The sequence below is a fragment of the Mastomys coucha genome, unplaced genomic scaffold (genome assembly GCF_008632895.1).
Source record: "Mastomys coucha isolate ucsf_1 unplaced genomic scaffold, UCSF_Mcou_1 pScaffold22, whole genome shotgun sequence".
NCBI classification, from domain to species: domain Eukaryota; kingdom Metazoa; phylum Chordata; class Mammalia; order Rodentia; family Muridae; genus Mastomys; species Mastomys coucha.
Window position 1 is genome coordinate 261,978,171 of NW_022196905.1, and position 12,965 is coordinate 261,991,135.

Consider the following 12,965-nt stretch of genomic DNA (forward strand, 5'->3'; position numbering starts at 1 on the left):
TTTTGGTTCTGTTTTTTCAAGACAGAGTTTTTCTTGTAGCCCTGGCTGTCCTGGAACTCACTCTGTAGACCAGGCTGCCCTCAGACTCCAAGATCCACATGTCACTCATGTTCTTATGTGTTGAGCAAGTCTTCCTCAGGGTGAGAGAGGTGAGGTCTGCTATATGCCTAACTACTCATGGGGACAGGCTTACCTTCCACGGGGAGAAACTTCTAGGTGGTCATCTGACTGCTGCCTTCCAACCTGGGCAGGGTCTCTTCCTGGCCTCTGATGTCCAGCAGCTGCGGCAGGCCATTGAAGAATGCAAACAGGTGATTCTGGAGCTGCCAGAGCAGTCAGAGAAGCAGAAGGATGCTGTGGTGAGGCTGATCCACCTCCGGCTGAAGCTCCAGGAGCTCAAGGTGGGTTCTGACCACAGAGGTGCTGGGGTGTAGGCATAGCATGGTGGGGAGGGCAGGGAGCCTTTGGCTCCTTCCAAGAGTCCTTTCTGAGAGGCTCGGGTAGGAGTGAAAGATTAGGCTAGCTGCTTCCCTGATAGTACAGCCCCTCTTGATTGTGAGGGACAGAAACCCAATCCTAGGGCCCATAAAGGCAAAGGAAGAAAGCTTATTTGTTATGGAAATGTTGGGAATCCTGTATCCTTTCTTTTTTAAAGATTTATTTATTTTATTTTATGTATGTGAGTACACTGTCGCTGTCTTCAGACACTCCGGGCATCGGATCCCATTACAGATGGTTGTGAGCCACCATGTGCTTGCTAGGAATTGAACTCAGGACCTCTGGAAGAACAGTCAGTGCAATTAACCACTGAGCCATCTCTCCAGCTCCCGGAACCCTGTATTCTTTTGCTTTTCTTTGTGTTAGTCAGACTTCTGGCAGGCACTTGGGGGTGGCAAAGATGACGTCAGCAACTGGCAGCTGTCTTTCCACAAGTTTATCTTTCTCAGGTCAGCCATGACTGATTGGCCAGGCCCGGGTCACGAGCTTAGGGAACATTCACAGTGATCGGCTAGTCCTGGATTACATGTTTATCTTTGAAACCCTCACAGTCATGAGTTACTTTTGTGACCACCCACCGAAGCAAATGTGTTGACATAATTCCTCTTTGAGTTGTGCGACCTCGGAGGGGCGATCACCTGAAGGTGTCAATGGGAGGAGACAGTGTAGTGTAGATCCAACAACCGCACAAGTCCAGGATGCAGTCCGAGCCTGTGTCTCTTGGTTTGGCTGTCCCTGTGTCTCTTGTATGGACTCTGAGCCTCCGGGTGTTTATAGTGGAATATTCATCAGGAAATGGGTAAGGATATGGCAGCAAACATATCACAGGATACAGTAGTTTAAGGACATACACGTGTAATTTTCCTTTTGACAGAAAAGCATACAGTTGGTCTAGGCGACAGCCAGAAGGGTTAGGACCTGAGGTCATCTTTTTGTTACTGTGCCAGATCCTGAAGGGAGTCCAAGGTCACCTTACTATAGCAAGCAGAGGGGCAGAGGCAGCCTCCCTGCTTACAGGCCCTTGGATCTATACAGCACCTGGATGCCAAGATGCTCGAAAAAGTTGTCTGTGTTCCTAAGGGCCGGTGCCTAACTACAGTTCTGTTGCTAAGGAGAAAAGGGAGCATTGGGCCGAAACTCACAATCTCCGTGACAGGCAGGTCCTGGAAGGTGTGTGCTGAGGGTCCTGAGTGATGGGAAGGAACTCCTGCTTAACTCACCCATGACTTTTTCATTGCTCTTCCCCTACAGGACCCCAATGAGGAGGAACCCAACATCCGGGTTCTCCTAGAGCATCGCTTCTACAAGGAGAAGAGCAAGAGTGTCAAACAAACCTGCGACAAGTGTAATACCATCATCTGGGGCCTCATCCAGACCTGGTACACCTGCACAGGTGGGCAAGGCCAAGGCCCGCTCCTATATAAGCCCTGCTCCCAGACATGGGTCACATGTAGGTGTTAGGCAGTGTGTACAGGTGACGGAGCATCGCTGCCCACTGGAGATAAGAGGAGCAGAGGAGACTAACACCGGCTCTGTATCTAGAACTGAGCTGTTTAGTGTAGTGGTGATAAATCACAGAAGAGTTTTAAAATTTAAATCCACAGGAGTCGAATATGTAGTTTAGCTTTATTATCCACTTTACAAATGCTCAAAAGCTGCATGAAGCTGATGGCTACCATATCAGATGGTGCAGAGAGAATATTGCAGAATGATGGTACTGTTCTGTATGGGGAGCCAGACGAGGAGATGACACGGTATGTTGGGCGGTGCTGGTAAAGGAAAATGTAAGGGGGATAATGTTTATAGGGTACAGTGGGCCCTTGGAGGTCAGGGCACAAGCTAGGAGTATAAGTAAAGAGGAAGGATGTGGTCTGGAGGAAGTGCATGTGCAAAGGCCCTATGGTTGTTATGTGTCTGTGTCCTCTGTCTAAGGGTAGATGTAATAGAAGTACACTCAGAGGTGACCAAGGACATTTCTCTATGTGCAGTGAGGACCATGCGTGCTGGATACTTAGACTCTGGTTGCTAAGTCGAGCAGAAAGGAAGAGAGGGTTGTCTCTGACGAAGGTTTGAGTGAGCAGTGGCAAGGTCAGTGCTAGCTGCAGAAACAAGTGAGGAGTCAGGATGTCTTATGTGGTAGTCTCAGTCCCAGAAGGATAGAGTCACAGAACCTGAGATGGGAAACGGGAGAAGACAGGGAGATGTGGGAGAGGAATTGTCTGTCATTGGATGGTTTGGGTTTGATGCATGCTAATAAAAGGTGAGTCGGGAATTAAGACACAAAGCTTGGGGTCCAGAGACATGAGGTTCTTTGAGACACTGAGCCACACAGCAGCTCTGGGAGAAAGTCTTGAGTTACTACGGACACTGCAGGGGAGCCGATGGGGTGTGTGTGTGGAGCGGTTCAGGTGAGGGTCCTCCTAGGTAGGCTGTGGTGATCTGTACAATTTTTGAGAGAGACGGGTATTTCCTACCACAGGGTGTTATTACCGCTGTCACAGCAAGTGCCTGAACCTCATCTCCAAACCCTGTGTCAGCTCCAAGGTCAGTCACCAGGCTGAGTACGAGCTGAACATCTGCCCGGAGAGCGGGTTGGACAGTCAGGACTACCGCTGTGCTGAGTGCCGTGCTCCCATCTCTCTGCGTGAGTGAAGGATGGGCTCCTCTTCCTTGCTGGGCAAGAACACAGTGCAGAACTGAGACAGGAAAGGCTCCTAGTGGGTGTGTGAGAAAGCTGCGCTTGCTCGGCAGCTGCTACGTAAGGGCCTGGGGCCAGCGCAGGCCATGTACCTTGTTTCGGGGAGGTGACAAAGGAATTTCCTGGCATTTTTTCAATTCTTTTAGAAACAGGCCATTCCTGGCTGTTTCATGACTTGTCTACACCTCTTCAGGGCTGGTTTCTGATCTCTGACTACAGTGTCTTTATTGTTACCACCATCAAGGAGAGCCCACAAAGACAAGGACTAGGGGAGAACAAGAAAACTGGAATACAACAATCATGTACTTCTTTTTTTTAAAGGGTTAATTATTTAATGTATGTGAGTACATTGTCTCCGTCTTCAGACACACCAGAAGAGGACATGGGATCCCATTACAGATGGTTGTTAGCCACCTTGTGGTTGCTGGGAATTGAACTCAGAACCTCCAGAAGAGCAGCCAGTCAGTGTTAACCATTGAGCCATCTCTCCAGCCCTTAACAATCACATTCTAGAGATGGAAATTGTAACTACTATTAACTTAGGGGGTCCCTTCAGGGGTCCTTTCCTTCTTTCCTTCTCTCCTTCTTTCTTTCTTTTTTTTTCTTTTCTTTCTTTCTTTCTTTTTTTTTTTTCTTTATGGTTTTTCAAGACAGGGTTTCTCTGTATAGCCCTGGCTACCCTAGAACTCACTCTGTAGACTAGGCTGACCTTGAACTCAGCAATCTGCCTACCTCTGTCTCCCAAGTGCTGGGATTAAAGGTGTGAGTCACTACTGCCCAGCTCGGATTCTTTCTGTCTTACTATTCTGATACCTCATTTTGCTGATGAATAGACAGGGTGCTGAGACACTGGGGTGGCCTAAGACCTCTTGGGGAGAACCCTAGCACAGCTTGTTCTCCACTGCAGCCTTGGTGAGGAAAGATGGACCATATGATGTGAGTCCTTGGCTAGGGAAGGCAGGCCTTAGTCAATCCCGAATGGCTACCCTGGCCTTATAACAACTTGGCCCCCCACAGGAGGTGTGCCTAGTGAGGCTCGGCAGTGTGACTACACAGGTCAGTACTACTGCAGCCACTGCCACTGGAACGACCTGGCTGTCATCCCTGCGAGAGTGGTACACAACTGGGACTTTGAGCCACGCAAGGTTGGGTTTGGGGACATGGTGGTTGGTGGCAGGGGTGGGGTAGGGCAGGGAGAAGGTGGGCATGACCAGTCCTAGCTCTGCTACCTGGTCACTCAGCTACCTGCCCTGCAGGTGTCCCGTTGCAGCATGCGCTACCTGGCACTGATGGTATCTCGGCCAGTGCTCCGGCTCCGGGAGATTAACCCTCTGCTGTTTAACTATGTGGAAGAGCTGGTGGAGATCCGGGTGAGGCTGGGGGCCTGGTTAGGGTACAGATGTAGTGGTCTCCCTGTGGGAGGTGCACTCTTTTCTCTTAGCTATCTGTTGGGTCAACAGTGTTAAAACCAGAGACAGTGTTAAGTTCCCTAATAATCTCATTGAAAAAGTAGGGTGAAGCCTCACCTACTTTTTAGCATTTTTAATGTTAGCATTAGGGAGCTGGTGCAGGAGGGTCATCAGTTAGAGGTCAGCCTGAGCTACATAGTCAGAGCTTGTCAGAAAGTGTATGTGTGTGTGTGTGTGTGTGTGTGTGTGTGTGTGTGTGTGTGTGTGTGGTGTTTGTGTGTGTGTGTGAGAGAGAGAGAGAGAGAGAGAGAGAGAGAGAGAGAGAGAGAGAGAGAGAGGAGAAAGAGAGAGAGGAGAGAGAGGTGGGGAGGGAGAATTAATTTTCATTCTATCCATTTATCAACTATCCATTTACCTACCTACCATCTGTCTACCTAACTTACCTGCATGGCTGGGAATGTAGTTCTGTTGTTAGAATGCTAGCTTAGATGCAGGGAGCACGGGTTCAGTTCCCAGCAGTCTGTGAATCTGGCATGAGAGCATGTGTAGCTCAGGCTGACCTTGAATTTGATAGCTAGCTGAGGTTGGTCTTGAATTCCTGATCCTCCTACCTCTACCTCCTCAGTGTGGGATTAGAGCATGTATATGCTTCTACACCTATAGAATAGACTATTTTCTTTAGCTCAGTAGAACCAACATGGTATTATTATTGTTTTGTTTTTCAAGACAGTCTGTTCTAGATCTCAGTCTGTATACCAGGCTAGCCTTGGTCTGCCTGCCTCTGCCCCCAGTGCTGGGATTAAAGGCGTGCACCACCACCTCAAGGCTGAACCAAAATATTATAAATATACAGTCAACATACAGAATTGTAAAGATATTTTATCCTCTGACTTTGAATTGTAGATTGTATTTTTTTGTTTGTTTGTTTTTTTGAGACAGGGTTTCTCTGTATAGCTCTGGCTGTCCTGGAACTCACTCTGTAGACCAGGCTGGCCTTGAACTCAGAAATCCGCCTGCCTCCACCTCCCAAGTGCTGGGATTAAAGATGTGCGCCACCACTGCCTGGCTGTAGATTATATCTTAAATTTACAGCCATCTCACTGAGTGAAGACTGTGCATCTCAGCAGCTCTGCATGTCTATTGGCCACTCATGGCCAGAAGAGTGAGGGCTGGTGTCAGATAGAGCTGTAGTTCAGGCAGGGGCTAATGACATCATGAGCATAGTAGAAAGGCCTTAGAGTCCATGTTTTCGGGGAAGAGTCTAAGGTGGAGCGGGGCGAATGGTCAAGGCATTGATGGGGGGTATGGTATTGATGTAGGATTTTGGCCCACTATGTTGGATGTGACTTAGTGCTGTCCTGAGGTGGTAGGATGGGCTCGTTGCTTACCTGTGGGACTGGGCTAACATGAATGGAAGATTCAAGAGCAGCATTTGATGAGCCCAAGTTCCTATGTAGCCCCAAAACTGATGTGTACTTGAGGTTGGATAGACCGGCCAAACGTTGGACCATCCAGTGAAATTTAAGGGTACCTTCCCCAGTCCCCACTGACCTTACTGTCACCCCTGCATAAGGAAGGAGAAGCCACCCTGTGAGCATGGCCCCTGTGAAGCCAATACGGACACAGCCCCTTAGCCTTACAGAACCAGCCGCGGTGCCGCCAGCGTGCCACGGCTGATATGCCCACCCATTGTCTGAGTCCACAGAAACTTCGCCAGGACATCCTGCTCATGAAGCCATACTTCCTCACCTGTAAGGAGGCCATGGAGGCGCGACTGCTGCTGCAGGTCAGACTGCTGGAGGGACCAGTCCCGGGTGGCTAGGGCGACGGAAGGACTTCATGCTCGGATCCCTCAGATAACCCTGTAGTTCAATACATTGTACTTCTAGCTGCCTTTCCAACGCTCTCTTCTGGGAATGTCACATCTGTAATAAACTGCTGGATAGTTACACAACAGCAGTGTTCTCGGAGGATCTCAGTTTTGCAAACTGAGATAAATAATTACCGTGTTTAGCCTTAGGGAGGTGGTCTTGACCTTATTCTCCTCAGGCAGGAGGGACAATATGCAAGTTTTTTGTTTGTCTTTTTGAGACAAGGTTTCTTTGTGTGGCCCTGGCTGTCCTGGAACTCACTCTGTAGATCAGGCTGGCCTCGAACTCAGAAATCCACCTGCCTCTGCCTCCCAAGTGTTGGGATTAAAGGCATGCACCACCATGCCTGGCTAAAATACAAGTTTTAAGACTCACCTACTACTTTGCTCAATAAGTGATCTAAGACACTGGTCTAAATTATGGGAACAGTGAGCAAAGCAGGCCCTTGGAGAGTGGCCAGCAGGCCAGGAGGGCAAGGGAAATAGGCAGTATGTCACTGTGTGACTGCTCTATACAGAAACAAGCAGGGCAAGGAGTTCTAAGAACCAGAAGGTTTTAAGGCCAGGACCAGGAAGAGGCATGGATAGCAGGTGAAGGGTTGGGAGCATTGAGGAGCCACTGTGGTTCGAGGGCATTACAGGTGGGGAATATAGATTAAGAAATTTTGTTTTGTTTGGTTTTTTAAATATTTATTTATTATTATATGTAAGTACACTGTACCTATCTTCAGACATACCAGAAGAGGGCATCAGATCTCATTATGGATGGTTGTGAGTCACCATGTGGTTGCTAGGATTTGAACTCAGAACCCAGAAGAACAGTCAGTGCTCTTAACTACTGAGCCATCTTATCCCTGGCCGTATCTTCCCTCTGGCTTCTCCAGAATCTTGAGGTCCCTAAATGGACACCTTATGTAACTTGTGGTTTCTACACAAACTCTGGGCCCTGAAACTGGAGTGGCCATGGGTGGGGAGTGGTGGATCTTGCTCTGCATTTATGGTGACACCTGCTGGATCTTGGCAGCTCCAAGACAGACAGCATTTTGTGGAGAACGATGAGATGTATTCCATCCAGGACCTTTTGGAGGTGCACATGGGCCGCCTCAGCTGCTCGCTTACTGAGATCCACACACTCTTCGCCAAGCACATCAAGCTGGACTGTGAGGTGGGTCTCCTGTGTCGTGATGGCTCTATCTAGAGAAGACTCTAAGCTGTTCTGTCCACCAGTCCTGAGGGCCAGGACTGGCCAGTTAATGTATTCCTGGCCTGAGTTGGTACTTTCTTGCCAGTCATTACCTTAATTCCCTTTCAACAGCGGTGCCAAGCCAAGGGGTTCGTCTGTGAACTCTGCAAAGAAGGTGACGTGTTGTTCCCGTTCGACAGCCATACATCGGTGTGCAACGACTGTTCAGCTGTCTTCCACAGGTGGGTGAGGCTTGTAGCTCACTCTCAGGCTGGGTGCTGAGGCTCCTCCCACTCTCTAAGCAGAAGGCCTTCCTTTGTCCTTGGCTGTAGCTGGTCCTGTGGTACCTGGCACTGCTGTCCATGAGACAGGAGACAGACATCGGGTTTTTGCTTTCTTTTTTTTTTTTTTTTGGTTTTTCAAGACAGAATTCCTCTGTGTAGCCCAGGCTGTCCTGGAACTCACTCTGTAGACCAGGCTGGCCTCGAACTCAGAAATCCACCTGCCTCTGCCTCCCAAGTTCTGGGATTAAAGGTGTGCTCCACCACTGCCTGGTATTGTCTTTCTTTCAGAGTACTTTGCTGGAGTTAGGCCCTGATATCTATGTCTAAACTTAAAGTTCTATTAAGGGGCTGGGAATGTAGCCTAATTTACATGAAATCTTGGGCTTGATTTCTAGCACAGAACAGAGCTAGGCCTAGTGGTAAACACCTGTAATCTTTTTTTTTTTTTTTTTTTTTTTGCATAAGTCACAATTTATTATTACCATTATTAAATATTTATTTATTTATTATGTATTCATCATACAGTTTTCTGCCTATATGTATGCCTGCAGGCTAGAAGAAGGCATCAGTCTTAACCTCTGAGCCATCTCTCCAGCCCTATTATTATTATTATTATTATTGTTATTATTAATCTTTTTTTACAGTCCAGTTGTTATCCCCCTCTTGGTCTGTCCTCTGACATTCCTCCTCTTCTCCCCACCCGTCTCCCCGCCCTGACCCCGACCCCTGTAATCTTAGCACTTGAGATGCAGAATTAGCAGGGTCAAAGTTCAGTCATCCAAAGCTACATAACAAGCTTGATGCCAGCTTGGGCTGTGTGAGACCCTCTCTTCAGGAAAAACAAGTTCCATTAGGAATGAATACCTACCTGTGCTGCGCCACTGCAACCTGACCACTGTATCCCAGACCAGCCTCTGAAGCCCTCCTGGCCCTGCGTTGCTCGCACGGTCCGCTCACTGCTTAGTTCTGTATCTGCTTTAAGGTTATTCTTTCTGGCTCAGCACAGGCCAGGTGGGCCTAAACCTTACTACCCTTCATGCTCAGATAGAAAAAGATTGAAAATCAAAGGAGTCTGCAGAGCCGTGCTATACTTTGACACACAGTTTGGGAAACGAGGGAAGGGAAGTGTTGCTAAGTTAGGGTCATGGCTGAATAAGTGAGAGCTAGAGGGCTGTCAAGACAGCTCAGCAGGTAAAGGAGCTTGCCGCTAAGCCCAGTTACTGGAGTTCGATCCCGGCAGCCCACCTGGTGTAGAGAGAACCACCTCCTGCCAGTTGTCCCTGTTTTCCATAGGTGCATCATGGCATGTAGGTACACACATACACAAATGACAAGAGCTTGGAGCCTGAATATGACTGCTGGAGGCCCAACTCTTTAGTAGAAGCCAGCAGCTACGTACCAGGCTTTGTGGTAAATCACATTTGGATGCCTATTCTGTCCTGTGATAGTGAGCCTCTCTGGACTTGTAGGAAGATAATTGAGAGCTGGCCTAGGGAGGAAATTCTTCTGGGCAGAACCCAAGCCTGTCTTTCTAACCTCAGGGACTGTTATTATGACAACTCGACCACGTGCCCCAAGTGTGCCCGGCTCACATTGAGGAAGCAGTCACTATTCCAGGAACCTGGTCTAGAGGTGGATGCCTAGAACACTGGAGGAGAACGCCAGGCACCGTATCTGCCCCTCCGGCTGTCGCCTGCTGGCCTTGCCCACCAGATGTGCATTCTACTCTGGAGAACCCCCCCGAGTGTATCCCCCGGGCCTCTTCATCTCTTTCGTGCCGGAAGGAAGTGACTGGTGGCCACCGGGACTCTTATTCCTCAGGTGCTTGCTGAGACTTCGAGCGTGTATGCCTGGCTGTTTATTGGGTGTACAGCTGTCAGGGGTCAAAATGCTGCCTGTGCCCCACTGTAAGACTCCTTAGGCAGAGGAGCCTGGGTGTGACTCTCCAGGAAAGTGGGGGAGTCACCCTCCTATGGCACAGAGCCCTCCAGGCCTTTAAAACCAATCCTTTGGCACCACAGAGATGGTCTAGCTCCTGTCTAGAATGCCCTTACAACTGGTCAGAAACTTCAGAGGCCTGTCCAGTGAGACCAAAGGATGCCTCCTGACTGAGTTTCATCTCTGCTGAGGAAGATTCAGGTTCTACTTAGAGGCTCCCAACCCTCTCAGCACCTTGTCTCCTAAGGGACGTCCGGCTTTCTGACTGGGACTATTTACTACGGTGTCCCATGGATCGTCTCCAGCATCCTGAGAGTCGTCATCATCATCCATAATCTGTCAGTCACGTGTGCTTCCCCAGCCCTTCTGTAAGATAGGGAGGGGAGGGGTCTGTGGAGCTTCTCTTGGCAGATACACCTGCTTCTGCCACAGCAGCCTAGTCCACTTTCCCCTGGTGCTCTGAGCCGGGCATCTAAGGACCCGTCCTAAGGAAGAAAGCTCAGCCTCCAGTTACATAGGTGGGGCTGTGTCCAGGGAGGAGGTTCTAGGTCAGGTGAGCCTGTCAGTTAACATTGGCCTATGTGGCCTTTGGGGGAATTAAACTTTCCCACAGAGGTCTCTGTCCTGCTGCTGCAGTGCTCTGCTTGAAGATGACCAGTGACTGGGTGTTGACGTAGGATCCTGAGGCCAAGAGCTAGGAATATTTGCTAGACTCAAGCAGGAGGTCCATGCAGGAAGGTCAAGTTGGGCAGACCTACACCTTTCCAGTGAGGCCCGGTCCACCTCCATGCACACACCCCATAGATCCTATGATGGAAGATGTGTGGAGATGGGATTCTCAAAATACAGCTCTGTCTTTCTTCCTGGGAAGTAGGAGTTGGTTGCATCTGCCTCTTTGCTCCTTGTCTGTGGATTTCTGTTGACACACATGGGTGGCGGGCAGAGGCCAGGGCGTGTCATAACTTGGATTTCCTTCACCTTTAATGAGGCACAAGAAGGGACTCCTCAACTAGCCAGTTGAAACTTAACTTAGTGGCACATTTGGAGGATGGACAGACTTACACCGCCACCTCCACCTGATTCCTCTTTGCCATCAGGAGGTTTTACCTGTGCTGTCTTTTCTGTTTCAGTTTTCCCATATGGAAAATGTTGGGAAGGTGGAGTTGCCCTGTCTCAGAGTGAAAGATCAAGAGTCCTTTGAGTGTCGTGTGGGTCAACAGTGGGCCCCAAGTCCCGCTTCTTCTTTGGCGTTAAAGAAGGTCTTAAAACCAAATGCCATTTCCCGCACCCCCAAATCTGTGTGTTTCCTGTCATTGTATCACACGTCTGTCCTGAGGCTGTGGGCCCTTCCTGAGCCTCCTGTGTAATCAACATCACATTTCCAACTATAAATCATAGTGTTTAAAGAAAGTGTTACTAGTCTGGCATTTGTTGAACAAAGTGTTGGGCCCCCTCTTAGAGCACACTCCAAATGTCCTTCCTCGGTACCTCTCTTCTACCATTGCCTTCAGGATGCTGCAGGCTTTGGTAGAGTCATTCTATGAGTCCACAGCTTGGTATGAAGAATCTAGCCAGCAGCAAGAGCCCATTTAGATGACTGACAGTTTTTGGAAGCGTACGCCAATGCATCATGGAACCAGGATGGCAGCGGGGAGGTCTGGTCACAATTGCCACTGTGATCTCATTATGTGATATCTAGGTTGGTGTATGGTGAGTCTGTGCTAAGGCAGAGTTAAATCACACACTTGTCAATGACAAGTTTAGGAAAACATCCTAGCCTTCCATAGTTCATGGGTTTGAGTATGATATTTGAGTGAAAATAATATTTAGAAATTCATTGAGAGAAACATTTAGGTTGGTGTCAGACAAGGCCCAAGCCTGTTCTGACGCTGTGTAGAGAAATTTCCCAACGAAGACCAATTTTGGTCTTCATTTGGGTGAGATGGGATGCCCACACATGTACCCTTGGGGTTTAGGTTCCAGGAATTATTTCACTTGTACTTGGCATGGAAAAAATGCTTTGTAATAGGAACTGTGTTTCTTTGGAGTCCTTGACTGTCTTATTTACTTAAATATGAGAGCCTCCAATTGTATAACTATGGCAGATTCAGCAAGAGTTCTCTACTTTAGCTCCTGGGGATACCATTCATCACTATAAGGCAGGTGCAGGAAAAGTGCCATTATTGCAGGCATTTTAAGGCTTTAACCTTTGCCCTTGTGCACTTGCCTCAACAGAGTTATAAACACTCTTCCAGTGTGCCCTTGATGTCCCAACATGTGACAGGCAGAATCAGAGGTCAGCTTGGAACACATGGTGGGACCATGCCTTATGATTTCTTCCGAATAAGCCGCCCTCAAACAATTCCAGTCTTGATGGGCTCCTAAGGGACCAAGAGGAATGTCTTTCCCTCTGTTGGCACACCACACAGCACAGAAGACTCTGGGTTGATATGCGTGTGCCTCCAGGCACACTGGAGGCTATAGCTGCACTCTGTACACCTTCATCTGTAAGTGTACAGCTCCCTTCCTTTCAGAGTTCAAGGGCTTGTTTTCTTTCAGTGCTTTTACTTTAAAGTGGGCAAAACCACCTATTTGTCTATTTTCTGGACTCCCTAATGTTAACATTTTGTTCCGCTGACTTTATTTTTTCTCAGGGTATGTGTGAGTGTATGTGTGTGTGTATGTGTATGTGTGTGTGAAAATGTTGATTTTCAATTGCTCCTTTCCTTCTAAATTCACATATTCCTTTAGAACATTTCTTTTGGAGGATGGAGAGTTGGCTCAGCAGTTAAGAGCATTTGTTGCTCTTGCAGGGACCCGCGTACATGGCAGCTCAAAGATTTTAACTCCAGTTGCATTGGATCTAATGCCCTCTTCTGACTTCCATAGGCACCAGGCATGAACGTGGTGCACATACATACATCCCGGCAAAATACTCATACTCATAAAATAATAAAATAGATAAGTTTAAAAAGGTTTCTTGCCAGGCGGTGGTGGCGCACGCCTTTAATCCCAGGGCTTGGGAGGCAGAGGCAGGCGGATTTCTGAGTTCAAGGCTAGCCTGGTCTACAGAGTGAGTTCCAGG

The 12,965-nt window shown here is 48.5% G+C and overlaps 1 protein-coding gene across 6 annotated transcripts in view; it reads left to right on the forward strand.

Annotated features, from left to right (window-relative positions):
* Def8 (differentially expressed in FDCP 8 homolog) overlaps nucleotides 1–11,290 on the forward strand; it is a 19,324-nt gene extending 8,034 nt beyond the window's left edge. For all 6 annotated transcript variants that reach the window (XM_031341743.1, XM_031341747.1, XM_031341744.1 and 3 more), the window contains 9 exons: nucleotides 252–401; nucleotides 1,750–1,891; nucleotides 2,978–3,142; nucleotides 4,214–4,341; nucleotides 4,453–4,566; nucleotides 6,311–6,391; nucleotides 7,500–7,640; nucleotides 7,791–7,900; nucleotides 9,484–11,290. In XM_031341743.1, the coding sequence (XP_031197603.1) occupies nucleotides 252–401; nucleotides 1,750–1,891; nucleotides 2,978–3,142; nucleotides 4,214–4,341; nucleotides 4,453–4,566; nucleotides 6,311–6,391; nucleotides 7,500–7,640; nucleotides 7,791–7,900; nucleotides 9,484–9,586 (1,134 nt within the window). In that variant the 3' untranslated portion in view covers nucleotides 9,587–11,290. The remainder of the gene's footprint in view (nucleotides 1–251; nucleotides 402–1,749; nucleotides 1,892–2,977; nucleotides 3,143–4,213; nucleotides 4,342–4,452; nucleotides 4,567–6,310; nucleotides 6,392–7,499; nucleotides 7,641–7,790; nucleotides 7,901–9,483) is intronic.
* The last annotated feature ends 1,675 nt before the right edge of the window (nucleotides 11,291–12,965 follow it).